Here is a 26223-nt window from a genome sequence, read left to right on the forward strand (position 1 = left end):
CTGATTCCCTGGCTATGATTAGACAGATAAGAATGGAACCAGGCAAGTGCAGTCCCACCCAGCTGGATGATGTGGAGAGGTGTTGGAGGATGATAGTGTGGACAACTGTGCCAAAGGCTTCAGACAGATCGAGAGGGATGAGGAAGAATTGTTTACCTTTGTCTCAGTCACATAGGATGTCATTTCTGAATTTGATAGAACAATTTTGTACTATGGCAGGGTGGAAACCTGATTGGAGAAATTCAACATGGAGTTCTGGAAAGGAGGCCACAGATTCTGGAGAAGAGAACATCTTCAAGGGTGTTGGAATGGAAAAGGCAGTTGGAGATGGGTCAGTACATTGCAAAGACAGAGGGGGACGAGGTTATTTTTGAAAGGGGGTGATGAAAGAAGATTTGAAGGATATAGGGACTAACTCCACATTTTACAAATGTGCTTCCATCTCTCCAAATGGGAATTATTACAAGCAGAAGCTTTAAAGTCTTTCTTCCACTTCAAAAAGGGAATACCAGCTGATCTATTACATCTGCTGTCTGATATCCCTCCAATTTTCTGCAGAGGGACCTGAGGGTAAATGTGACAAATGATTGAAGGTGACAGGGCAGGTTGAGAAAGCAGTTAATAAAGCATACGGGATCCTGGGCTTTATAAATAGGGCAGACAGTACAAAAGCAAAGAAGTTATGATAAAACTGTGTTAAACATTAGTTCGGCCTGAACTGGAATATTGTGTCCAGTTCTGGGCACCACACTTTAGAAAGCATTAGAGAGGGTGCAGAAAAGATTCATAAGAATGGTTCCAGGGATGAGGAACTTCATTTATGTGAATAGATTGGAGAAGCTTCAGGCTGTTTTCCTTAGAGAAGAGAAAATTAAGAGGAGATTTGATAGAGGTGTTCAAAGTCATGAGTGGTCTGGACAGAGTAGACAGGGAGAAACTGTTCCCATTGGCGGAAGGATCCAGAGCCAGAGGACACCAATTTAAGGTGATTAATAAAAGAAGCAACGGCAACATGAGGAAAAACCTTTTTACGCAGTGAGTGGTCAAGATATGGAATGCACCACTGAGAGTGTGATGGAGGCAGAATCAATCATGGCTTTCAAAAGGGAATTGGATAAGCACCTGAAGAGAGTACTTTCAGGACTATGGGAAAAAGGCAGGGGAGTGGGACTAGATGAGTTGCCCTTACAGAGAGCCAGCATGGACATGGTGGGCCACACAACCTCTTCCTGTGCTGTAAGGATTCAATTATTCTAATTCTATCCTTCACCTAAAGCATTTATTCTTGTTATCATAAAAACTTGCATACAGTGTCCACATAATGCACCAACATATTTAAAACGTGCATTCCGCCATAATGTTCTTTAACAAATCTAGTATTAGCCAAAAATGAATTGTCTATAATAGATCCTTGTCTGTATCGTTAGTCTTAAAATGGGTCTTCTTATATTTAGTGTCAGCTGCGGCTCAGCTGGTAGTACTCTTGCCTCTTAGTCAAAAACTCCTGGTTTGAGCCCCACTCTGGAGACTTGAATTTATAATCTAGGCTGAAATTCCCAGTGCCATTTGAGAGAGTACTGCACTGTTGGAAGTGCTGTCTTTCAGATGAGACATGAAACTGAGGCCTTATCTGCCCTCTCAGGTGGACATAAGAGATCCCATGACATTATTTGAAGAAGAGCAGGGAGTCCTAGGCAATGGTTAACCCCCCAATCACATCACTAAGAAACAGATTATCTGGTTATTATCACAGCACTGTTTGTGGGAGCTTGCTGTGTGTAATATAGGTGCTGCTTTTCCTACATTACAAGAGTGTCTACACTTCAAAAGTACCTCATTGGCTATGAAGCACTTTGGGATGTCCTGAGGTCAGGAATGGCACTGTAGAAATGTACGTTCTTTCTTCATTTTTATTTTAATTAACTGAACAAACTTCCTGTCATGCAGGCCCACACCTGCCAAGAATGAGACACATTAATTTCGGCACATGGACATTAACCTTCAAATTGTTCCGGGAAAGAAGAGAAGGCCTGATACAAGGAATTGCCAGGCCCCTGGCCGGAAGGACATTTTTGCATAGTAACAAACACTGCTTGGAACAAAGGACCAGTCCCTGCTCCCAATACATAGAATAGACGTGGTCAGACCAGTTTAGTCACTTAACTAACTGGCTGTTGCAGAGTTTGAACTGAGAAGTTTTAAATTGGAGAAACAGTGTTTGAAGACAGAAAGCTCTTGGCTCCTGGACTGAAGCAGACCTCCTCTCCTCCTGTCTGCTCTCATCTCTTTCTCGCCAGTTTTGGCATCCATTGAAGACACATGAACCCCAAGAGAGAAAAGTCTCCTACAGTGAACAAGATTTAAGAAGAATACTGGGCCCCAACGAAAAGCAAGAATTACCTACAAGCTAGGATTCTACAGGAAGCTCGAAGAACTTTAACAACTCTTCAGATATTGCCTCAAACCTTTCCACTTTACTTTTTCTTCTAAAATAAAAGCAAAATACTGCGGATGCTGGAAATCTGAAACAAAAACAAGAAATGCTGGATTCACTCAACAGGTCTGGCAGCATCTGTGGAAAGAGAAGCAGAGTTAACGTTTCGGGTCAGTGACCCTTCTTCGGAACTCCGAAGAAGGGTCACTGACCCGAAACGTTAACTCTGCTTCTCTTTCCACAGATGCTGCCAGACCTGCTGAGTGAATCCAGCATTTCTTGTTTTTGTTACTTTTTCTTCTGCTCTTTTCATTCTCTATTTGCATGTGCATATCGCATATGCATGCTAGTGTGGGGCATGGCGTGTATCCATAGGCGTCAACTGAATTAGAGTTTAAGTTTTATTAAATTTCAATCTTTCTTCTTTAAACTTAAGAAAGCCTGTTTGTGCTCATTTCTTTACCTTCTAATTGGAAATCGGTGAACAAGGATTCACCAAGGGGGAGCTCAAAACATGGTGTGTTTAAAATTAAACCCTGTTACAGTAAGACGAGATGAAGGCTAAGAAGGACCCCTAGACACCTTTCTCACCTGGTCGTAACATTCCCTGAAATTAATAGGAAGAAAATGATGAAAAACTAAAGCAGTGCATGAAATAGATTAATCAATTGCACATTATTGCTCAACTTTTCTGAGCTGTTTCATCCCCTATAAAAACCCACTGCTGTAGTCCCTCATCCTTTCAAAATTAATGTTATACTTGCACAACTCCAAAGCAACTTGCATTTAAGGACATAAGAACATAAGAAACAGCAGCAGGAGTAGGCTTTGAGCCTGCTCCGCCATTCAGTATGATCATAGCTGATCTTCTACCTCAACTCCTGTTACCTGCCTGATCTCCGTATCCCTTGCACCTCCTCTCAGGCAAGTATATCCTTCCTTAGGTAAGGAGACCAAAACTGTACACAATACTCCAGGTGTGGTCTCACCAAAGCCCTATATAATTTCAGCAAGACTTCCTTACTCTTGTACTCCAACCCCCTTGCTGTAAAGGTTAACATACGATTTACCTTCCTAATTGCTTGCTGTACCTGCATGTTAACCTTCTGTCATCCTATTTAGACTTTACACGTGTGTTTTCAGGCACTGCAGGAGTGCTGTGGCTCAATCTAGCATCCCAGTTCAGGGAATATTAATATAATATAGTTAATAATATATTGATATATGAGTTCCGAAGAAGGGTCACTGACCCGAAACATTAACTCTGCTTCTCTCTCCACAGATGCTGCCAGACCTGCTGAGTATTTCCAGCATTTCTTGTTTTTATTTCAGGGAATATTAATCTCTTTTTCTGCTTGTTGGCTTTTCTCTCCCTAACTTTTTTTTCTTTGTCCTCTTCTATCTCTGTCTTGTTCTTTACTTCTTCCTTTAGGGTAGTAGTTGGTGGGTGAGTCAGTGTGGTGTGGCAGAGAAAAGAGCCACCAACAGATGTAATCTTATATTTAGGGTGGAGGCTGCAAGACAAATTAGGCTTGCCGCCGCACCATTTCCATCCTCTCCATCATCTTTCCCCTACCTCCGCATTTCCGTTTCGTCCTCTACTCATTCACCTTCCCACTATTCTCTCCCTTTCTTACCACCCTCTCACTACCATAACTGCCTCTTTCTTTGTCCCTTTAAGCTATCCACTCAACCTTGCATCGTTTACATATTCCACTGTCAACCACCTTGCCGCTAACCCTTCAGTAATTGCCCCCACTCCTCCAAGGGTGGGTGATAAGAGGCCAAAGAATACCTCACTTGCAATCACTTTCCCTCCTCTTCTCCACCTTCTAGCCTCACTTCTAATTTGCTTCCCCTCAAGAAGCTCTGTTTGCTTTGAAAACTCAACTTGTTTCTTAAAAAGTCAAATTAAAATAGGGAAATCTACTCTAGTCTAAATTTCTTGCATTTAAACTTGTGTCTATAGCCACAATTACTGGAAACAGTTTGTTTCTATCTATCCTGCCTCACTCCTTCTTAATATTAAACACTTCTATTATATCAGCCCAGAATATGTGTTGTTCTAATGTTCTATTTCTCAAATTTTCTTCTTATTTTTATTTCCTCATACCAGGCAGCATCCTAGTTGTACTATGTTGTACTCTCTCTAAAGCTTCAATACCCTTCCTAAGTTGTGCAGCCCAGTACTGCACACAGTAGTCTAACCGATTCTTATTAAAGTTTTATATATGCTTATCGTTACCTCTTGGCTTTTATATTCTCCAACTCTTCAGATATAACCTAGAATTTTGTTAATTGTTTTAGTCTTACCAACCTGAGGTGGCTGTCTTCTGTGAATTTATACGTATGCCTCTCTATTCACCACTGTGACCTACAGAGTATTTTTAACATATAATAGAGTCTTATTAAAATGAAGACAGTGTTAATGGAGAGATCATAGCAAAATCACTTTGTTTGAAGACTCTGAGAAACTTTTTTTGATCGAGAACAGCACTGAGCAACGGCCCAAATTTCTCAGTCAGTGGCCAAGTAATGGCTCTCGCTACTATCCCCAAACAAAGCTACCCACAAAGATTTAGTGATATTTATGGCATGGATTTTGCCTTTCTAGATGTCAGTTTGAATTTGGTGCCAAGTCAAGGGGATCTCCAGGCGTCCAGCAAGAGTGATGTCATCAAGCAGGGTAAGCAGCCCAATACATGGAAGTACTCTCACAGACAGCAAACCAGGAAGTAAAATGCACTGAATTGTTGACTTCTAATTAAAACTTTACTGAGAGCAAAATAAATCAGATGGGATTAAGGTAGATGCTGAAATACGATAAGCAAACTTTAAAATAATTATCATTTTGTAACTGTGGATTTTGACAAATATAAATTGGTTTTCCAGGGCCAGTGAAACTGTTCAGCTGTAATTATAAACTTAGTACACTGTTAAAACTGAGTTATACCTCATTCACCAGGGTGTAACTTTTTCAAGGGTTTTTGCAATGAGACTGATCGTGTGAAAGGGAAAATTCTCATCATTTCAGCAATTTCCACTTGTTTGCAGTCTAGGGGAGTCCTCAACAGCACACCCTATGGGGAAGCGTAGAATCACTGTCAACAATTTCTAGATTTCCGTGTTTAACTGTAATGTATGAACTCCAAAAGTTGTTGTCAGTTTCAGAGGAGTAACGACAGAGAACACTGACAATTTCACTGTCATTACTATCGCAAAATCTGGGACAATATGATTTTCACCAAGTCAATTAATCTGCGACTCTAAAGCAGTCTTCACTCCATAATAATGGATAAGTGGCTCTGATCGCTGGACAAATATCTCATTGTGGACTTCCAATGACATCATAAACCATAAGAGTGAAATTCAGGCAGTTCATGACAGCCCAGGATGAAATAATATGTGTCAGTAGATTATAGGAATCTCAAAAGGGTAGAATGGGTTATAATTTCCTCTTGGACAGCTGTAATGGGTGATAGCAGCCCATTTTGCACTGCACCCCATTTCCTTTCCCAATGAGAAAATGGGCTGCTGATTTGTTATTGCCTGTTTTGAGCTACTATTCAAGATGAATTTATACCCCATGGCTATTTTCATTTTCTCATCCTGATCAAGGAATGGCAATGGTGCCCCACCATTGTCCTGATAGAGATGAGATATCTCAGCTCAGACAGGAGACTGAATCTAGAGTTTTCCTAAGTTGTGTGATCCTTCCTCCCATTTTCTCAAGCTGGCCAGATTTTTTTTTAGGAAGCATTATATATTTGCCCCATGGATGAATTAGGAGTGGTACTTGAATGAGCAGTTCAATTTCATTTTTGTTTTGCTCTTGAGCACTGGTGAATTCGCTCTGTACAATTGATGTGTGATGATATCCTCACTGAAGAATGAAGAATGAATGATCATGAAATAATCACTACAGTTTATAGAGCGATAATTTGTTGTTGATTACTAGCAAATAACATCATATTATAAGGGAATTAAGCCTCCAGTGTGTATTAGATCAGATTATTTTCTTCTAACTGCCACAATTAGAATGCTGAAAACAAAGATCAACCTGTCTGACTAATGATGCAGATAGCAGAACATAGCAACATTCTCAGTGAGAGAGGCTGTTTACTTTATTCAATGTATGTGTATATATATATATGTCTCAAAATATGAATAACTGAGAAAAGCAATGAAAAGCAATATTATGCAGAAGAATTTGAGCTATTTCATAGTGATTTTGTTTTGTTTAAAGTGCATGCAGTTCAGGAGAAATTTTAAAACAAATAGAGGCATGGAGCTATAATGACACAGAAGGAGGCCATTTGGTGCATCGCACCAGCTGTACAGCAATCCATTACACAGCATTCTGTACAGCAATCCAGTTAGCCCCATTCCTCCAGTCTTTACCTGTAGCCCTACATATTTATTTCCCTCAAGCGTCCATCCAATTTTCTTTTGAAATTATTGATTGTCTCTGCTTCCACTACCCTTGTAGGCAGCGAGTTCCACGTCATTCAAATAAGATACAAAAATGCAAACAGGATAATTTCAACCCCCAAAAATGAGTGGATTGGGCTTGGGTGAGATGCTAAAATATTTAAAATCGCAAAAACAACCTCAATGTGCCTCCAACCCAACCACTTATAGGTTTAATGGAGGCAGGACAGGGGGCAGTCAGCCAACCTGCTCCCAAGAGGTAGATTGGCCATTTAAATATTATAAAGAAGCTGGGAGCCTCACATTTATCCTGTCTTACAAGTTTAACACTGGGATTCTAAAGGGAGATGAGGACAGCTTTGGGGAAAAGGGAAGTTTCCTGGCAGCATTGCTGTGGGCCAGATGGAGCAGAAGTGTTTCTGCCAAGCCTAACAAGCTGTACCTGGTAGGGATTTGCTGACCTGCCACACCCCTGTCTTTACTCTAGTCCCCGTGATCCTCCACCACTGCCATGCTCTCCTCCTGTGATCTCGCCCATCCTGACCATGATCCTTCTTCCCTAGGATTGCTCCTCCCTGCGCCCCCCCCTCTCCCCCACTACTTCTCAACTGCAGCTTGGACTGAAAATTCTCCCACCTAACAAGCAGGCAATTGTCAATCAGGCTGGCTATCGGGCTGGAAAAATGGTGGAAAATTTGAAACATGTTCGGTAGTTAATTTCTCCAGGATGTCTGGGAACTCCCCCCATCCCCACCAAGTCAACTCCCCACCCAGCACTCACTCCAGCTCCCGTAAATATCACAGGCTGTTACCCTGAAAATACATAAATATGTATCTTGTCAAGCATTAACAGTTTTTCTCTAAAAAAACATATTTAATTTGCAAATATGCAACATTGGGGACTCAAGTGCATGAATGAAAACTTTATTTTCATCTCTGAAGACGCAACACTAAATGTGGGGTACAATATTTTCAGGACATTTCCCACTCCACCCCTGTATTAGGGGAGGCGGTGGCATAGTGCTTTTGTCACTGGACTAGTAACCAAGAACAAAGAACAAAGAACAGTACAGCACAGGAACAGGCCATTCGGCCCTCCAAGCCTGCACCGATCTTGATGCCTGCCTAAACTAACACTTTCTGCACTTCCGGGGCCCATATCCCTCTATTCCCTTCCTATTCATATATTTGTCAAGATGTCTCTTAAACGTCGATATCGTATCTGCTTCCACCACCTCCCCTGGCAGCAAGTTCCAGGCACTCACCACACTCTGTGTAAAAAACTTGCCTCGCACATGCCCTCTAAACTTTGCCCCTCGCTCCTTAAACCTATGTCCCCTAGTAACTGACTCTTCCATCCTGGGAAAAAGCTTCTGACTATCCACTCTGTCCATGCCGCTCATAACTTTGTAAACCTCTATCATGTCGCCCCTCCGCCTCCGTCGTTTCAGTGAAAACAATCCGAGTTTTTCCAACCTCTCCTCATAGCTAATGCCCTCCACTCCACCCCTGTATTAGGGGAGGCGGTGGCATAGTGCTTTTGTCACTGGACTAGTAACCAAGAACAAAGAACAAAGAACAGTACAGCACAGGAACAGGCCATTCGGCCCTCCAAGCCTGCGCCGATCTTGATGCCTGCCTAAACTAACACCTTCTGCACTTCCGGGGCCCATATCCCTCTATTCCCTTCCTATTCATATATTTGTCAAGATGTCTCTTAAACGTCGATATCGTATCTGCTTCCACCACCTCCCCTGGCAGCAAGTTCCAGGCACTCACCACCCTCTGTGTAAAAAACTTGCCTCGCACATCCCCTCTAAACTTTGCCCCTCGCACCTTAAACCTATGTCCCCTAGTAACTGACTCTTCCACCCTGGGAAAAAGCTTCTGACTATCCACTCTGTCCATGCCGCTCATAACTTTGTAAACCTCTATCATGTCGCCCCTCCACCTCCGTCGTTTCAGTGAAAACAATCCGAGTTTTTCCAACCTCTCCTCATAGCTAATGCCCTCCAGACCAGGCAACATCCTGGTAAACCTCTTCTGTACCCTCTCCAAAGCCTCCACGTCCTTCTGGTAGTGTGGCGACCAGAATTGCACGCAATATTCTAAGTGTGGCCTAACTAAGGTTCTGTACAGCTGCAACATGACTTGCCAATTTTTATACTCTATGCCCCGACTGATGAAGGCAAGCATGCCGTATGCCTTCTTAACTACCTTATCCACCTGCGTTGCCACTTTCAGTGACCTGTGGACTTGTACGCCCAGATCTCTCTGCCTGTCAATACTCCTAAGGGTTCTGCCATTTACTGTATACCTCCCAGCTGCATTAGACCTTCCAAAATTCATTACCTCAGATTTGTCCGGATTAAACTCCATCTGCTATTTCTCCACCCAAGTCTCCAACCGATCTATATCCTGCTGTATCCTCTGACAATCCTCATCATTATCCGCAATTCCACCAACCTTTGTGTCGTCCGCAAACTTACCAATCAGACCAGCTACATTTTCCTCCAAATCATTTCTATATACTACAAACAGCAAAGGTCCCAGCACTGATCCCTGTGGAACACCACTAGTCACATTCCTCCATTCAGAAAAACACCCATCCACTGTTACCCTCTGTCTTCTGTGACTGAGCCAGTTCTGTATCCATCTTGCCAGCTCACCTCTGATCCCGTGTGACTTCACCTTTTGCACCAGTCTGCCATGCGGGACCTTGTCAAAGGCTTTACTAAAGTCCATATAGACAACATCCACCGCCCTTCCCTCATCAATCATCTTCGTCACTTCCTCAAAAAACTCAATCAAATTAGTAAGAAACAACCTCCCCTTCACAAAACCATGCTGTCTCTCGCTAATAAGTTCATTTGTTTCCAAATGGGAGTAAATCCTGTCCCGAAGAATCCTCTCTAATAGTTTCCAATCTAATAGCCTTACTGACGTAAGGCTCACCGGTCTATAATTTCCTGGATTATCCTCACCACCCTTCTTAAACAAAGGAACAACATTGGCTATTCTCCAGTCCTCTGGGACCTCACCTGTAGCCAATGAGGATACAAAGATTTCTGTCAAGGCCCCAGCAATTTCTTCCCTTGGCTCCCTCAGTATTCTAGGGTAGATCCCATCAGGCCCTGGGGACTTATCTACCTTAATGCTTTGCAAGACACCCAACACCTCCTCCTTTTTGAAAATGAGATGACTGAGACTATCTGCACTCCCTTCCCTCGGCTCATCATCCACCAAGTCCTTCTCCTTGGTGAATACAGATGCAAAGTACACATTTAGCACCACACCCATTTCCTCTGGCTCCACGCATAGATTCCCATCTCTGTCCTTGAGTGGGCCAACCCTTTCCCTGGTTACCCTCTTGCTCTTTATATATGTATAAAAAACTTTGGGATTTTCCTTAATCCTGTTTGCCAATGACGTTTCATGACCCCTTTTAGCCCTCCTAACTCCTTGCTTAAGTTCCTTCCTACTGTCTTTATATTCCTCAAGTGCTTCATCTGTTCCTAGCCTTCCAGCCCTTACAAATGCTTCCTTTTTCTTTTGACTAGGCTCACAATATCCCGTGTTATCCAAGCTTCCCGAAACTTGCCAAACTTGTCTTTCTTCCTCACAGGAACATGCTGGTCCTGGATTCTAATCAGCTGACGTTTGAAAGACTCCCACATGTCAGATGTTGAGAGACCCAGGGTATTTCTCTGGGGACATGGGTTCGAATCCCACCACAGCAGAAGGTGGATTTAAATTGCATTTAATAAACCTGGAATTAAAAGTTAGTCTAATGATGGCCATGAAACTATTGTCAATTGTTGTAAAAACCCATCTGGTTCACAAATGCCCTTTCGGGAAGGAAATCTGCTGTCCTTACCTGGTCTGGCCTACATGTGACCCCAGACCCACAGCAATGTGATTGACTCTGAAATGGCCTAGCAAGCCATTCAGTTGTACCTAACCGCTACGAAGTCAATAAAACAGAATCCGGCATCGACCTAGGCACTGGAAGCGGCAACAGCAAACCCAGCCCTGTCAACCCTGCGAAGTGCTCCTTACTAACATTTGGGGGCTTGTGCCAAAGTTGGGAGAGCTGTCCCACAGATCAGTCAAGCAACAGCCTGACATAGTCATACTCACGGAATCATACCTTCCAGACAATGTCCCAGACACTGCCATCACCATTCCCAGGTACATCCTGTCCCTCCGGCAGGACAGACCCAGCAGAAGTGGCGGCACAGTGGTATACAGTTGGGAGCGAGTTTCCCTTGGAGTCCTCAACATCAACTCCAGACCCCATGAAGTCTCATGGCATCAGGTCAAACATGGGCAAGGAAATCTCCGGCTGATTACCACCTACCGCCCTCCCTCAAATGATGAGTCAGTACTCCTCCGTGTTGAACGTCATTTGGAGGAAGCACTGTGGGTGGCAAGGGCACAGAATGCACTCTGGGTGGGGGACTTCAATGTCCATCACCAAGAGTGGCTCAGTAGCAGCACTACTGGCCGAGCTGGCCGAGTCCTAAAGGATGTAGCTTCTCGACTGGGTATGCGGCAGGTGGTGAGAGAATCAACAAGAGTGAAAAACATATTTGACCTGGTCCTCACCAATCTGCCTGCTGCAGATGCATCTGTCCATGACAGTATTGGTAGGAATGACCACCGCACAGTCCTTGTGGAGACGACGTCCCGCCTTCACATTGAGGATACCCTCCATCATGTTGTGTGTCACTACCACCGTGCTAAATGGGATAGATTTTGAACAGATCTAGCAATGAAAAACTGGGCATCCATGAGGCACTGTGGGCCATCAGCAGCAGCAGAATTGTACTCAACCATAATCTGTAACCTCATGGCCCGGCATATTCCCCACTCCACCATTACCATCAAGCCAGGAGACCAACCCTGGTTCAATCAAGAGTGCAGGAGGGCATGCCAAGAGCCGCACCAGGCATACCTCAAAATGAGGTGTCAACCTGGTGAAGCGACAACACAGGACTACTTGCCTGGCAAACTGCGTAAGCAGCAGGCGATAAACAGAGCTAAGTGATCCCATAACCAATGGATCAGATCTAAGCTCTGCAGTCGTGCCACATCCAGCCGTGAATGGTGGTGGACAATTAAACAACTAACTGGAGGAGGTGGCTCCACAAATAACCCCATCCTCAATGATGGCGGAGCCCAGCACATCAGTGCAAAAGATAAAGCTGAAGCATTTGCAACAATCTTCAGCCAGAAGTGCCAAGTTGATGATCCATCTCGGCCTCCTCCTGAAGTCTCCAGCATCACAGATGCCAGTCTTCAGCCAATTTGATTCACTCCGCATGATATCAAGAAACAACTGAAGGCGCTGGATACTGCAAAGGCTATGGGCCCTGACAATATTCCAGCAATAGTACTGAAGACCAGTGCTCCAGAACTTGTCACGCCCCTAGTCAAGCTGTTCTAGTACAGCTACAACACTGGCATCTACCCAGCAATGTGGAAAATTGTCCAGATATGTCCTGTCCACAAAAAGTCAGACAAGTCCAACCCGACCAGTTACCGCCCATTCAGTCTACTCTTAATCATTAGCAAAGTGATGGAAGGTGTCATCAACAGTGCTATCTAGCGGCACTTGCTTAGCAATAACCTGCTCAGTGACGCTCAGCTTGGGTTCCGCCAGGGCCACTCAGCTCCTGACCTCATTACAGCCTTAGTTCAAACATGGACAAAAGAGCTGAACTCAAGAGGTGAGGTGAGAGTGACTGCCCTTGACATCAAGGCAGCATTTGACTGAGTATGGCATCAAGGAGCCCCAGCAAAACTCGAGTCAATGGTAATCAGGGGCAAACTCTCCGCTGGTTGGAGTCATACCTAGTGCAAAGGAAGATGGTTGTGATTGTTGGAGGCCAATCATCTCAGCTCCAGGACATCACTGCAGGAATTCCTCAGGATAGTGCCCTCGGCCCAACCATCTTCAGCTACTTCATCAATGATCTTCCTTCAATCATAAGGTCAGAAGTGAGTATGTTTGCTGATGATTGCACAATGTTCAGCACCATTCGTGATTTCTCAGATACTGAAGTAGTCCATGTAGAAATGCAGCAAGACCTGGACAATATCTGGGCTTGGGCTGATAAGTGGCAGGTAACATTTGCGACACAAAAGTGCCAAGCAATGACCATCTCCAACAGGAGAGAATCTAACCATCTCCCCTTGACATTCAATGGCATTACCATCGCTGAATCCCCCACTATCAGCATTCTGGCGGTTACCATTGACCAGAAACTGAACTGGAGTAGCCATATAAATACTGTAGCTACAAGAGCAAGTCTGAGGCTAGGAATCCTATGGTGAGTAACTCACCTCCTGACTCCTCAGAGCCTGTCCGCCATCTACAAGGCACAAGTCAGGAGTGTGATGGAATACTCTCCACTTGCCTTGATGGGTGCAGCTCCGACACCATCCAGCACAAAGTAGCCCGCTTCATTGGCACCCTATCCACAAACATTCACTCCCCCCACCACTGACACACAGTGCAGTAGTGTGTACCATCTACAAGATGCACTGCAGCAACACACCAACACCTGCAACCTCTACCAACTAGAAGGACAAGGGCAGCAGTTGCATGGGAACACCACCATCTGCAAGTTCCCCTGCAAGTCACACAACATCCTGACTTGGAACTATATCACCATTCCTTCACTGTCGCTGAGTCAAAATCCTGGAACTCCCTTCCTAACAGCACTGTGGGTGTACCTACCTCACACAGACTGCAACGGTTCAAGAAGGCAGCTCACCACCACCTTCTCAAAGGCAATTAGGGATGGGCAATAAATGTTGGCCGAGCCAGTGATGCCCACATCCCATGAATGAGTAAAAAAAATGATCAAGCTGAAGTTGGAAATGCTTTTTCTTAACATATAGAAGGCATCGGCTGAACGTCCACCAAAGTTACTTCAGCTGAGCAGGAGAAGCCCTGGGGATATTTACCCCTTCAAATTCGTTTCAGATTTTTGTATGGTATTGTGTAAATTATTGCGTAATAGTGGAACAAAAGGAAAAATCACTGCACCGAACCTTTCAAAGTTACACAAACTCAGGAAATCAGGCAGACAGTACAAGGTTGATGGGGAGAGAGGAACAAGATTCTAAGGTCAGGATATTGTGAAGGTGGCGGGGCTCCCGGCCCCGGGCCGAAAAGGCCGGGGAAACTTCACCTCGGCCTTTTTGCTCCCCTCCCCTGGTGCAATCCTACGTTGTTCTGGAGGCAAAGTTTCTGGTGCCGGGATCTCTGTTCCTTTAAAGATGGGGATCCCACCTCCAACTGCTGCCAACCAATTGTAGGGCCGGCAGCTCAGTAGTATCGGCAGCACCACCAGGAGAGGTGACCACTGCCAGTTCTGCAGAGACCTTTCACCCAGGCCCAGCGCTGGAACCCAGACCTCAGGTAAGTGATTTGGATCGCCGGGGCCAGTCCGAAAGGCCCCCGTGAGGGGGGGGGGGTGGGGGAATGGGCATGAAGTCCGGGGGAGGGGGTGCTCCAGGGACTTGGGGTTTTTCCTGGGGGGTGTTCTCTGTGGCCACAGATAGCTCATAGAGTAGGCACTCCTCCCAAGCCCGCTGGAAGTACGCCTCATTTTACAAGGTTCCCTCCCTGCATGGCAGAGGCACCCCCCACCGCTGATTATGTCCCAACGGCAGCAGGAAGAGGTCCTCAAGTGCCCATTAATAGACCACTAGAGGGCCTCAATTGGCCTCTGGAGGTGGGGCGGGTTGGGAAGGCCATTGGCCTATTCCGCCCCTGGAAAAATGGTTTGATGAGGAGTCGGCTATGGCACTACCACCCCCCCCCCCCCACCCCCCGCCTCAGTCCCCGCCTCAGGGGGCCCATAAAATCTATCCCTAAGGGTGCAGAGAGAAATATAGTACTCAACATGCAGGGAGAGATGTGCAAAACTTGGGCATCTAGGAAGGGAAGTACAAGACTGTAACAATGGGGAGGGAAACACAGACTGGGCAGTCAGGAAGAGATAAGCAAGGCTTGGAGCAGCTGTGTAAAGATGTAGCCAACAAAGACTCAGGTACAACTGACTTGGGTAAAGCTGTTAATGGCCATATGCAGTACTAGATGATTCCAAACCATTTTAACCACTGTCAAAGTGTTAGTCTTTGTGATTTGTGGCAAACACTTACATCTAATGTGCTCATGCATTGTGACATAGATTTTCAATGTGGGGACTTCTCAATGTGTGCAGAAGGCAAAGAAATTTTGGAAGAAGAATAAACCTGCGCTGCTTTCACCCGCCTCCTGATAGATGATGGGGGAGTAGCATTGTGACAGGTCTGGGGCAGGTCAATTGACAACCTTCTGGGCCAGGATAAAGCATGTGGTTGACCTAAAGAAGAGTAAATAAGTTACAAAATGGAAAACAAATAAAAAACCTGGAGAAATGAGTTTCTTTCGGGTTTCTCCTGTTTCGCCACCATAACATTGATGGAAGCTTAGCGGAAACCTTTGTGCCCAAGTTACGGTGGCAGAGCACTAGAAGCCTTGAGGAAATTCACCCCTACGCAGGACAATCCTTTAGTTTCACAGTTACTTTCAATTGCCTCAATTTTTCAAACAAGTACTTATATAAATAATTGTTACTTTGTTAAAATATGTTCTTAAATATTACATTGATTCCATGTTTCCAACATATTACTCAGACCTTACCTGCATATATATGAATTACTATGCTTACACAGGTTTCAGTTCCATTCAATGCTGTGAAAATTCGGGTGTATTTTCCTGTATCATTAAATTGAACAGATGGAAGTCGTAAATAAAAGCCATCCCTTTCAATATTCACTCTGTGTTTAAATGCATTAAAGGTAGTTGCAAAAGTTGACTCGCTGCGTTTGCTATAAGAAGAAATGTGAAGGGTCACTGAGTTCGAAGAAAATATCCACTCAACTGAGCATCCTTCACAATCTGTGTAGTCTGGATTCAGTAGGACGCTTTCTCCAAGAGTTGCATTTCTGCTTGACTCGTTCACGCATGAAAGAACAGCAAGTAAACCTGGATCAAACATAACAGCAATAATTAGGCATCATTGGTTGCAAGGACCATATGCAAACTGAGTCATTTCCACTCCCTTCTTGGTGCTTGTGGATACACAGTGCAAAAATATCTGTAACTTGCAACAAATTGCCAATCTCAGGAAGGCCACAGGAAGTACATGAAATTGGAAACAATCATTCCGGTGCAGTGGTCGGTACTCTTCTGAGTTTGGCACAAACAGTGTGGGCAGGAAGATTTACTCTGTATTTAATCAATACAATATCTGACCTGAAACCAGTGATTATTTTGGAATTTTAACCATAAATAAAGCAGAGGTTTTGTTAATCACATGGTTCTGTATATCTCTCTGAGGTACAAACTTTCTGTCTGACCCTTCACAATAATCACAGAATCACAGATTTGTTACAGTGCAGAAGAAGGCCATTTGGCCCAGTGTGTCGGCACCAGCTCTCCGAAAGAGCAATTCACTCAGTTTCATTCCCCGACTTCTTTCAAAATTAATTTCATAACTCTGTTTCAAATGTTCTTGACAGGAAAGAAACCGAGATATCAGGGATGAAATTCAACTTTGGAGGGACACAAAATAGTTGGCAGCAGATTGACCACCTGTGATACACCCTACCCAATTATCATTGCTATTGTAGTTAAATGAAAGGAAAGTCAGAAATAACATGTGCAGTGGACAACAGGGAACTGGTGGATGTACTGTATTAGATTTCCAGAAGGCGTTTTATAAGGTGGCACATCAAAGGTTATTGTGGAAAATAAAAGCTCATGGCGTAGGGGGTAGCATATTGGCATGGATAGAAGATTAACTAGATAACAGGAAACAGAGAGTAGTCATAAGTGGGTCATTTTCTGGTTGGCAAGATGTAATGAGGGATCTGCAGGGATCAGTGCTGGGGCCTCAACTTTTTACAATTTATATAAATGACTTGGATGAAGGGACCAAAGGTATGGTTTCCAAATTTGCTGATGACACAAAGATAGGAAAGTAATTTGTGAAGATGACATAAGGAGGCTACAAAGGGATATAGATAGTATTGCTGAAAATAGAGCCATGTTGTTGAAGCTTTTTGTCTTACACTTATCAGGACAATCTGCAAAAATACCAATGTATGGGAAAACAACAACTTTATGCTGTATGAGAAGAGAGTGCTGATTGGTTGGCAAGTGAACTCTGACTGGTAGAGATGTTGCCATGGAAAATGCACCAGTTTACAGTGACTGACAGTAAACTGCCAAGCTTTGTTTGAAATTTAAACCAGGCAGCTTGACTCTGATTGGATAGGAATGAACCGGCAAATGGCTGTCACTTATTTTGTTTAGCTGAAGCAGGCGCAATGTTTGTACGTATTCTTTCTGTCTGCAAAGAACAGGGCCCTGCGTATTAATACATGTAGCTTCCAGTACGTGCAAATGTGCCACACTGTGAGCTTGATGACAATCTTGAATTGATTGTCAGCGTAATTCTTAGCACGCTGAGGATTATTTAGCAAATGTTGTCCAAACTTGAAATCATATGTAATGTTGGACACTGTGTTTTGAGTTTTGCAAGCATGGGCTGGTTGGGCATGGCCTGTACCTTGCCCGTTGCGAACAGCGAAAGGTACATGTTGTTTGATACGATCCGCCAGTCTTGACAGTTTTTGCGTGACAATGGCTACCCTGATCAGATCATTGCTCACTGTATATCACGCAAACATATGAACAGGCTTAAGGCCATCATTTACGGCCCTGAAAAGTGCCCAGACTACCTCAAATTATGCTGGAAGAGTAATGTATCCCAAAAATTTGAGCAACAGGTGAAGCTAGCTGTTTCATGCTGCTACTACGCAGCAGCAACACATGTGGTGTTCGCCACTAACAGGATGCTACTGTCAAGCCAAAGAGACATCCTGCCTATCACACAAATGAGTAATGTGATATATGAATTTCAGTGTCAGCGTGATACTAGATATATAGGCTGTATGTCCCAAAGACTGGCCCATGCTTGCAAAACTCAAAACACAGTGTCCAACATTAGATGTGATATCCTGATATATATTCTGATATACTGATATATATTAATCACCTAGACCTTTGTGTACAGGGCACAATTTCAAAGTTTGCACATGATATGAAACTTGAAAGCATCGTGAACTATGAGGAGGATAGTGTAGAACTTCAAAAGGACACAGACAAGCTTGTGGAATGGGCAGACAAGTGGCAGATGACGTTCAATGCGGAGGAATGTGAAGTGATTCATTTTGGTAGGAAGAACATGGAGAGACAATATAGAATAAAGGGTACAATTCTAAAGTGGGTGCAGGAGCAGAGGGACCTAGGTGTATATGTGCATAAGTCATTGAAGGTGGCAGGACAGGTTGAGAGAGTGGTTAATAAAGCATACAGTATCCTGGGCTTTATTAATAGGGGCATAGAGTACAAGAGCAAGGAAGTTATGCTGAAATTGTATCAGACACTAGTTCGGCCTCAGCTGGAGTACTGCGTCCAGTTCTGGGCATCACACTTTAGGGAAGACATGAGGGCATTGGAGAGAGTACAGAAAATATTCACAAGAATGGTTCCAGGGATGAGGAATTTCAGTTGTGAAGATAGATTGGAGAAGTTAGGACTGTTTTCCTTGGAGAAGAGAAAGCTGAGAGCTGATTTGATAGAGGTATTCAAAATCATGCGGGGTCTGGACAGAGTAGATAGAGAGAAACTATTCCCACTCGTGAAAGGATCAAGAACGGGAGGGCACAGATTTAAAGTATTTGGTAAGAGAAGCAAAAGTGACATGAGTAAAAACTCTTTCACGCAGCGAGTGGTTAAGGTCTGGAATGTGCTGCCTGAGAGCATGGTGGAGGCAGGTTCAATTGAAGCATTCAAAAGGGAATTAGATAGTTATATGAAAAGGAAGTAAAAACAAGAAATGCTGGAACCACTCAGCAGTTCTGGCAGCATCTGTGAAAAGAGAAGCAGAGTTAACGTTTCGGGTCAGTGACCCTTCTTTTATTTATATGAAAAGGAAGAATGTGCAAGGTTAGGGGGAGACATCAGGGGAATGGAACTGAGGGAATTGCACTTTCGGAGAGCCAGTGCGGACATGATGGGTCAAATGGCCTCTGTCTGTACTGTAACGATTCTGTGATTCCACGATTGGACAACATTTGCTAAATAATCCTCAACATGCTAAGAATTACACTGACAACCAATTTAAGATTGTCATCAGGCTCGCAGTGTGGCACATATATTAATACACAGGGCCCTGTTCTTTGCAGACAGAAAGAACATGTACAAACATTGTACCTGTTTCAGCTAAACAAAATAAGTGACAGCCATTTGCTGATTTATTCCTCAGGGCAATGCCTTGAACAATCAGAGTCAAGCTGCCTGGTTTAAATTTCAAACAAAGCTTGACAGTTAACTGTCTGTCACCGTAAACTGGTGCATTCTCCATGGCAACACCTCTAACAATCAGAGTTCACTTGCCAACCAATCAGTACTGTCCTCTCACACAGTATAAAGTGTTGTTTTCCCTTACATTGGTATTTTTGCAGATTGTCCTGATGAGTGCAAGACGAAAAGCTTCAACAACATGTCTCTATTTTCAGCAATACTCAAGTTCTGTACTACCAAATGACTATTTGCATATAAATAGGTTAAGTGAGTGGGAAAAGTTCAGACACATGTATTATAATGTGGGAAAATGTAAGGTTGTCCATTTTGGCAGGAAGAATATAAAAGAAGCATATTATCTAAATGATGAGAGATTGCAGAGCTTTGAGATGCAGAGGGATCTGGATGTCCTAGTGCATGAATCACAAAAGGTTAGTATGCAGGTTCAGCAAGTAATTAAGAAAGCTAATAGAATGTTATCTTTTATTGAGAGGGGAATTGAATACAAAGGTAGGGAGGTTGTGCTTCAGTTATACAGGGCATTGGTAAATCCACATCTGGAGTACTGTGTATAGTATTGGTCTCCTTATTTAAGGAAGGATGTAAATGTGTTGAAAGCAATTCAGAGAAGGTTTACTTGACTAATACCTGGAATGGGCGGGTTGTCTTATGAGGAAAGGTTGGACAGGCTAGGCTTGTATTCGCTGGAGTTTAGAAGAGTAAGAGGTGACTTGATTGAAACATATAAGATCCTGAGGGGTCTTGACAGGGTGAATATGGAAAGGATACTTCCTCTTGTCGGAGAATCTAGAACTGGGGGTCACTATTTAAAAATAAGGGGTCGTCCATTTAAGACCGAGATGGGAAGAAATCTTTTCTCTCAAAGGGTCTTGAGTCTTTGGAACTCTCTTTCTTAAAAGCTAGTGGAAGCAGAGTCTTTAAATATTTTTAAGGCAGAGGTAGATAGTTTCCTGATATGCTAGGGGGTTGAAAGGTTATTGGAGATAGGTGGGAATGTGGAGATGAGGTTACAATCAGATCAGCCATGATCTTATTGAATGGCAGAACAGGCTCAAGGGGCCGAGTGGCCTCGTCCTGCTCCTAATTCATATGTTTGTATGTTCATATGGTGGGTATAACAGGTGGCTGATCTGCTCCTGCCCAACTTGTGACCCACCACAGTTAAATTTTACCCCATCCATTTACAGCTCTGGCTCAGTGGCAGCACTTTTCCCTCTGCGTCAGAAGGTGCTGAGCACAATTCCAGGATGACACTCCAATACAGTACTGAGGGAGTGCTGCACTGTTGAAGGAGCAGTCTTCCAGATAAGAGATTAAATTGAGGCCCTGTCTGCTCTTTCAGGTGGAATTAAAAGATCCCATGGCACACTTTCAAAGAAGAGAAGGAAAGTCCTCACCATTTTCCTGGACAATATTTATCCTTCAATCAACATCATTAAAAACAGATTATCTGATCTTTTCATCATTGCTGATTATGGGAGCTATCTGTGTGCAAATTTGCACCTGTATTTCAACATTAATACAGTGATTATACTTCAAAAGTACTCAATTGGCTGTAAAGCACTTTGAGACATCTTGGAATCATGAAACACGCTATATAAATGCAAGTATTTCATTTAAACAATGAGGAAAGGTTTCTGCATGGAGAATACTTAGCCCTGAATTTTATTTGGGCCTGCAGAATCATTATTGGAGTACTAGGGCAGGACATTCTCACTGATTAAGTGCATCACTGGCTGCTATAATTTACATATCAGCTTACTAACATATTACAATAACAACAATTTGCATTTATATGGCACCTTCAATGTCAGAAGATGTCCTAATATATTTCACAGCAGCTTAATCAGACAAAAATTGATACCCAGCCAAGGGAGGAGACTATAGAAAGGGTGGGGTTAAAGCTTGGCTAAAGAGGTAGATTTTAAGGAGGGCCATAGAGGAAGGATGGAGTTGGAGTGGTTTAGGGAGGGAATTCCAGAGGCTGAAGGCATGGCTGCCATTTTTGGAGTGAAGGCAGTGGAGGATGCAGAAAAAGTCAAACTTGCCGGACAGTAGAGTTCTTGCAAGGTTATGGGGCTGGAGAATTTCAGTGGGTGGGCTGTGCATTTGGGAGTATGGTAGGAAGATCATATGTTCACAAACTGACATAAAGTCCTCTTTTGCCACTGGGTACAAGTAGGTTTTCTCTATCCCCATTTGTTTTTGGTAATGCTCTTTGAGGGGAAGTTTGTGCAAAATGAACAAGATTATAATCATCTTTGACACCTATGCGGGCTTGTGCTGCATGGCTTTTCTAATTATGCCTTTCTCCTCCAGAATCAATGGATAGAGAGGAAAGGCCAGCCAGTTACCTGCTCAGGACCTAGATAAGTCCTGTTTAGGACCTACAGATGGCAAATACGATACAGCATTATGAACTTGTGTTTAGCAATAATAGTGAAACACAAGGGCACAATGAAATAATTAATCATTAGATCAGCATGCAGTACTGCCAACAACGAAAGCAAGCTCCTCTTTCAATTACAGGAACCAACAAGGCTCAATGACATAACCTTCCAGCTCCCATTTTAATTTGGAGCTGAGCTCCTGCATTGTTGTTCAGGTGGTAAGAATATATTATGAAGTGAGGACCTCATTAAAAATTCTCAGAGGGTTTAATGAGCTTAGTGCATGCCAGGTGGACAGGCCCTCAGTTTTACCAAACCCAATCTATGAGGGAGACTTCAGGCCTCAGTATCTGGTAAAGCAGGTTGGCTGTGTCCAGTGCACAGCAATGCTATGGGCACCTAGCACTGCATTATTAAACTTCAGTGAGTTTCTCACACCACTGCAGCTGTAAACATATTGCCTGGGGAATGTTTTGCACTGTAAGCAAATCAAAATACACAGCTACATCATGTTTAGTCTACTAACACAGAAAATGATGGCCTGGAAGTTTAGCCATAACAAAAATATAACTAATTAAAATGAAATTAGAAGTCAGTTTAAGAAAGTTACATAATTCTATTTGTTAGTTTGCTAGTCATAAAATTTAATATTTCCTGAGACCTTTTTTAAAAATATGTATAATTAATAATTTAGCATGGAACTCATTTTAAAATAACAAAGGATTGAAATCTGGTCTAAATTATCTTTCCTAGGATTAGATATCGCTGCTGAGAGATCTTAATTGAACTCCTCTTAGGTTAAAGTAAAAGTAAAGCACAACTATATAGGATGATATAGGATGGGTGACTTCCTTAACTGATAAAATTATTTGGGCAGCTTTGTCTTTGACCTCTACACTACCATTGTTCCTTTGTACTGTATTTGACCACAAAGTGTAAAAATGCTTCAGTTGAGTTGACGATCATTACTCTTTACTCTGCCAGTACAGTTAATTAAAATCCAGGCTAGAACTAACACTGTATCAGCAGCCATTCAAAACCTTTTCAAATTCAACACCAACTGCAAACAAACATCTGTTATCCTATGGGGATTTTATGGGTTTTTTTTAAACCAACAAAGCTCAATCCCAGCAAAAATGAATTAATGCCCTTAATTGAACAGCTCTTAGTAATAACAAGATGATAAAAAGCCAATGTGCTCATATTCTTAAAGGCACAAGGTTTCACAGTCTGTTCAGATGTAAAACATTTGTTGCTGGAACAAGTGTGAGAAAATATGGTGGTAAAGCAGATCCTCATCTATTAGGTTCCATCTGCATAGGTGTAATCACAGAACATCAGGATCTGAGCTAAAGTGCTGCCAAGATCCCATTGTTTATGTCATTACATATGCCAGAACAATGGGTAGCTAGACTGAATGGACATCACCCATAAATAGTATTTAAATAAGATCTAAGTGCCACTGATTGGGATGAGAATCATGTGTGCATGTAGCACTTAAAGTTAAATCGAGTGCAGCCACTTAAAGAGAAATGGCTGCAGGGAGGCCAAAAAGTGGGTCAACCTTTTTAAAGTATCAGAAATTATTTTAAACATATCCAGCCTTTGAGGAAGCTGTATGGGGTGCATTTGGGGGACAGGAGAAGGCATGTGGAGAATAGATGGATGATACCGAAGAGGCAGAGTACCCAATGTGAAGGTATGAAACACAGGGAGAGAAATTCAACTTCCACTCGAAATATGAAGGAAGTTGCTGGTGTGACTTCTCCACCCACCCATTTGTGCCTGTGTGAGAATCAAACCAAATTTAGGGTCAGGCCTCATTGTCCTGCTGCCAGTGAGCAATATGCACCAAACAGGCATCCAACTACAGCTCACCAGCTCTGGGCAGTCGAAGGTTAACCTAGTCAGCAGGAAGGCAGGTCCTGGTGAGTGGGGGTGGGGGAGTACAATCATCAAGGAGGGAGAGCTCATATCATCTCACATTATTCTTGTAGAGCCCAGAGCAGCATGCGTGCTCCACTTGGCCCCACAAAATTAATATCTTACTTACCTTATTGGGGCCTCTTCCTCTTCACTGCATGGTACTGCAATCTTTCATGTTAGTTTTGCAAAAACTTGTTTTATAACCTCGCATTTTTCAGATTATTTAGACTGTCTCACAGTGGAATTTATCATTATTTATTTGACTGTAATGAATTTGTTTTTAGAATAGGTTTGTAGGTGATCATTTCATTCTACCACATATCATGATATGAAATTTCTTTATAATTGAAACTGTAAGGAGAATAATGGATACTAAGGTTGATTTCAAGAGGCGAATCTACCTGAGGGACTTAGATAATGTTATAAAGTTTGAGCAGATTACAGCTTTAAGCTGAACCTCAGAAAAGAGAACTGTAATTAAATAACTCCAGTGTATATAATCATTTTGTATTAAATGCTATAGAATTTGTGCAATACATTGATTCAGGTATATTTTCCTGTTAGGAGAGCATCATGTTACACCCCAAATAAAGGCATGCTCCATGTAAGGATTTATGTAGATTTAAGAGCTGTTCTGATTGATGAATGAGTAATGATACTCAGTATATTCTGTAATTTAGCAACTCTCTCACATGTCCAATCTTTTGCTATATATTCCAGATACTGGTATCCAACCAGGATCTGTAGAGTGTGATAATGATCTGGAAGATCCAATCTATGCTGCAGGTTGAACCTCACACTGTGCATGTGTGCTTGAAGGTATGTGTAGAGCTCCACTCTCTGGGCAGCTAGTTTTTAATATTAGGAGAGTAGAGGTGGCACTGCCAACCAGTTAACAGTAACATAAATACATAGCAGCACAATATAACAAATAGTGCAGTCCCCTGTCTGCACCCCAACATTTGGTGGCTGTGCCTTCTGTTATTTGGGTCCCAATCTTCTGAGTTCCCTCTCTTAACTCCTTTCTGTTACCAACTCTCTTCCTTTAAAACCCACCTCTCAGCCAAGCTTTTTGCCATCTGACCTGTAAAGCACTGTGAGATATTTTGCTATGTTAAAAGATGCTAAATAAATGTCAGTTGTTGTTGTCTTGATCAGAAGACCCTAGGTCTTCCTCGTCTATCTTTCCAAATGACCCCTCAGTTTATAAATGTCCCAGGTGGTCCAATGGGCTGCCTGGACACATTTAGAATATGGGTTTGCATTGTGCTGAAATTATATTAGTCTGACTTGAAGCCAAATTGGTGTGACATATCTATTGGAAGTGATCCCACAGCTCTCTGTAGTGCACTTGGGAGTCTGATTGGGACCTGTCATTTCCACCTCCGAGCATACCTAAAACCACTTTGCATCAATGCAAAAATAATAATGTAATTGTGCCTTTCCAATTTCTGTTCTATGTAGCCTTGACAAGTTTCGGTACTATTTCTAAATTATCACTTTACTTTTGCATCTTTCTCTACTTATTTTAATTTCTTCCTCTAATATAGGAAACACCATATAATCAATCGTATAAAACACTTACCATTCATGTATAATGCCAAAAGAGCAGCTACGTGATGAATAAAACCCATCTTGGCAATGTCTACTGGTTGTATTTCATAGCATTGTTTGTCCCTTTACTCTTTATGTAAATGTTACAAATGTAAGTGTTATTTTACAGAAAGATAGTATCAAACGGTAAAATGGGTGTTACTGTGCAACTTCCGGTGCCATCATTACATCTGTTGCTAATCACCAAACCACCCACACACATCCTAATTTACACCTTTTAAATGATATTGACTTCAAATTCAAGTACAACTTTCACAAAATTAACCATTTTGCATCTTAATTCTATCCATGTCTATTATCAGAGCTTCAGTTACTCATCTTTTAGAATATCCACCAAACTTTCAGGGGACAAAACCTTGCACAAGAGGTTGGTTCATTGCATAACCCACTAATATGAGCTGCCTCTTGACAAATCAACCTCACTGTTCAAGAATGATTAAATCGAACTGATGCTATTTTTATTTTACTCTTCTCCTCACCGTATTGCTGGTCAATTCACGTAACACTCAAATTCAGGGACTTTCAATTATTCACCAATTTCCATTATCCACTGATAGGAGTGAGTTTCATGGATAAGGCCAAAATGATAATTGGGACTTTCATTTAAAAAAAAAATCTGGTTTGCATTTAAACAAAAGAAACAAATGTATTTAAAGGAATTTATTTGAAAGTTTGTGTCCAACTGTTAAGACTGATTTTTGGTATAATCAAATCTGGCATATTCAGATTTACTGGCGATTTACTTGTACTTCTTTCAATGTAGTATACTGTATTCGCTGCTCACAATGTGGTCTCCTCTACATTGGGGAGACCAAGCGCAGACTGGGTGACCGCTTTGCGGAACATCTCCGCTCAGTCCGCAAGCAGAACCCTGCTTGCCATTTCAACACTTCCCCCTGCTCTCGTGCTCACATCTCTGTCCTGGGATTGCTGCAGTGTTCCAGTGAACATCAACGCAAGCTCGAGGAACAGCA

At 42.7% G+C, this 26223-nt stretch overlaps 1 protein-coding gene across 3 annotated transcripts in view; it reads right to left on the minus strand.

The window, feature by feature from the left end:
- The window catches only part of LOC137374457 (V-set and transmembrane domain-containing protein 5-like), a 114892-nt gene extending 89552 nt beyond the window's left edge, over nt 1–25340 (minus strand). For all 3 annotated transcript variants that reach the window (XM_068040594.1, XM_068040593.1, XM_068040595.1), the window contains exons 1-2: nt 25221–25340; nt 15567–15911 (exon numbers count right to left, since the gene is read on the minus strand). In XM_068040594.1, the coding sequence (XP_067896695.1) occupies nt 15567–15911; nt 25221–25269 (394 nt within the window). In that variant the 5' untranslated portion in view covers nt 25270–25340. The remainder of the gene's footprint in view (nt 1–15566; nt 15912–25220) is intronic.
- Nucleotides 25341–26223: the final 883 nt, after the last annotated feature.

This window comes from Heterodontus francisci, chromosome 10 (genome assembly GCF_036365525.1).
Source record: "Heterodontus francisci isolate sHetFra1 chromosome 10, sHetFra1.hap1, whole genome shotgun sequence".
NCBI classification, from domain to species: Eukaryota; Metazoa; Chordata; class Chondrichthyes; order Heterodontiformes; family Heterodontidae; genus Heterodontus; species Heterodontus francisci.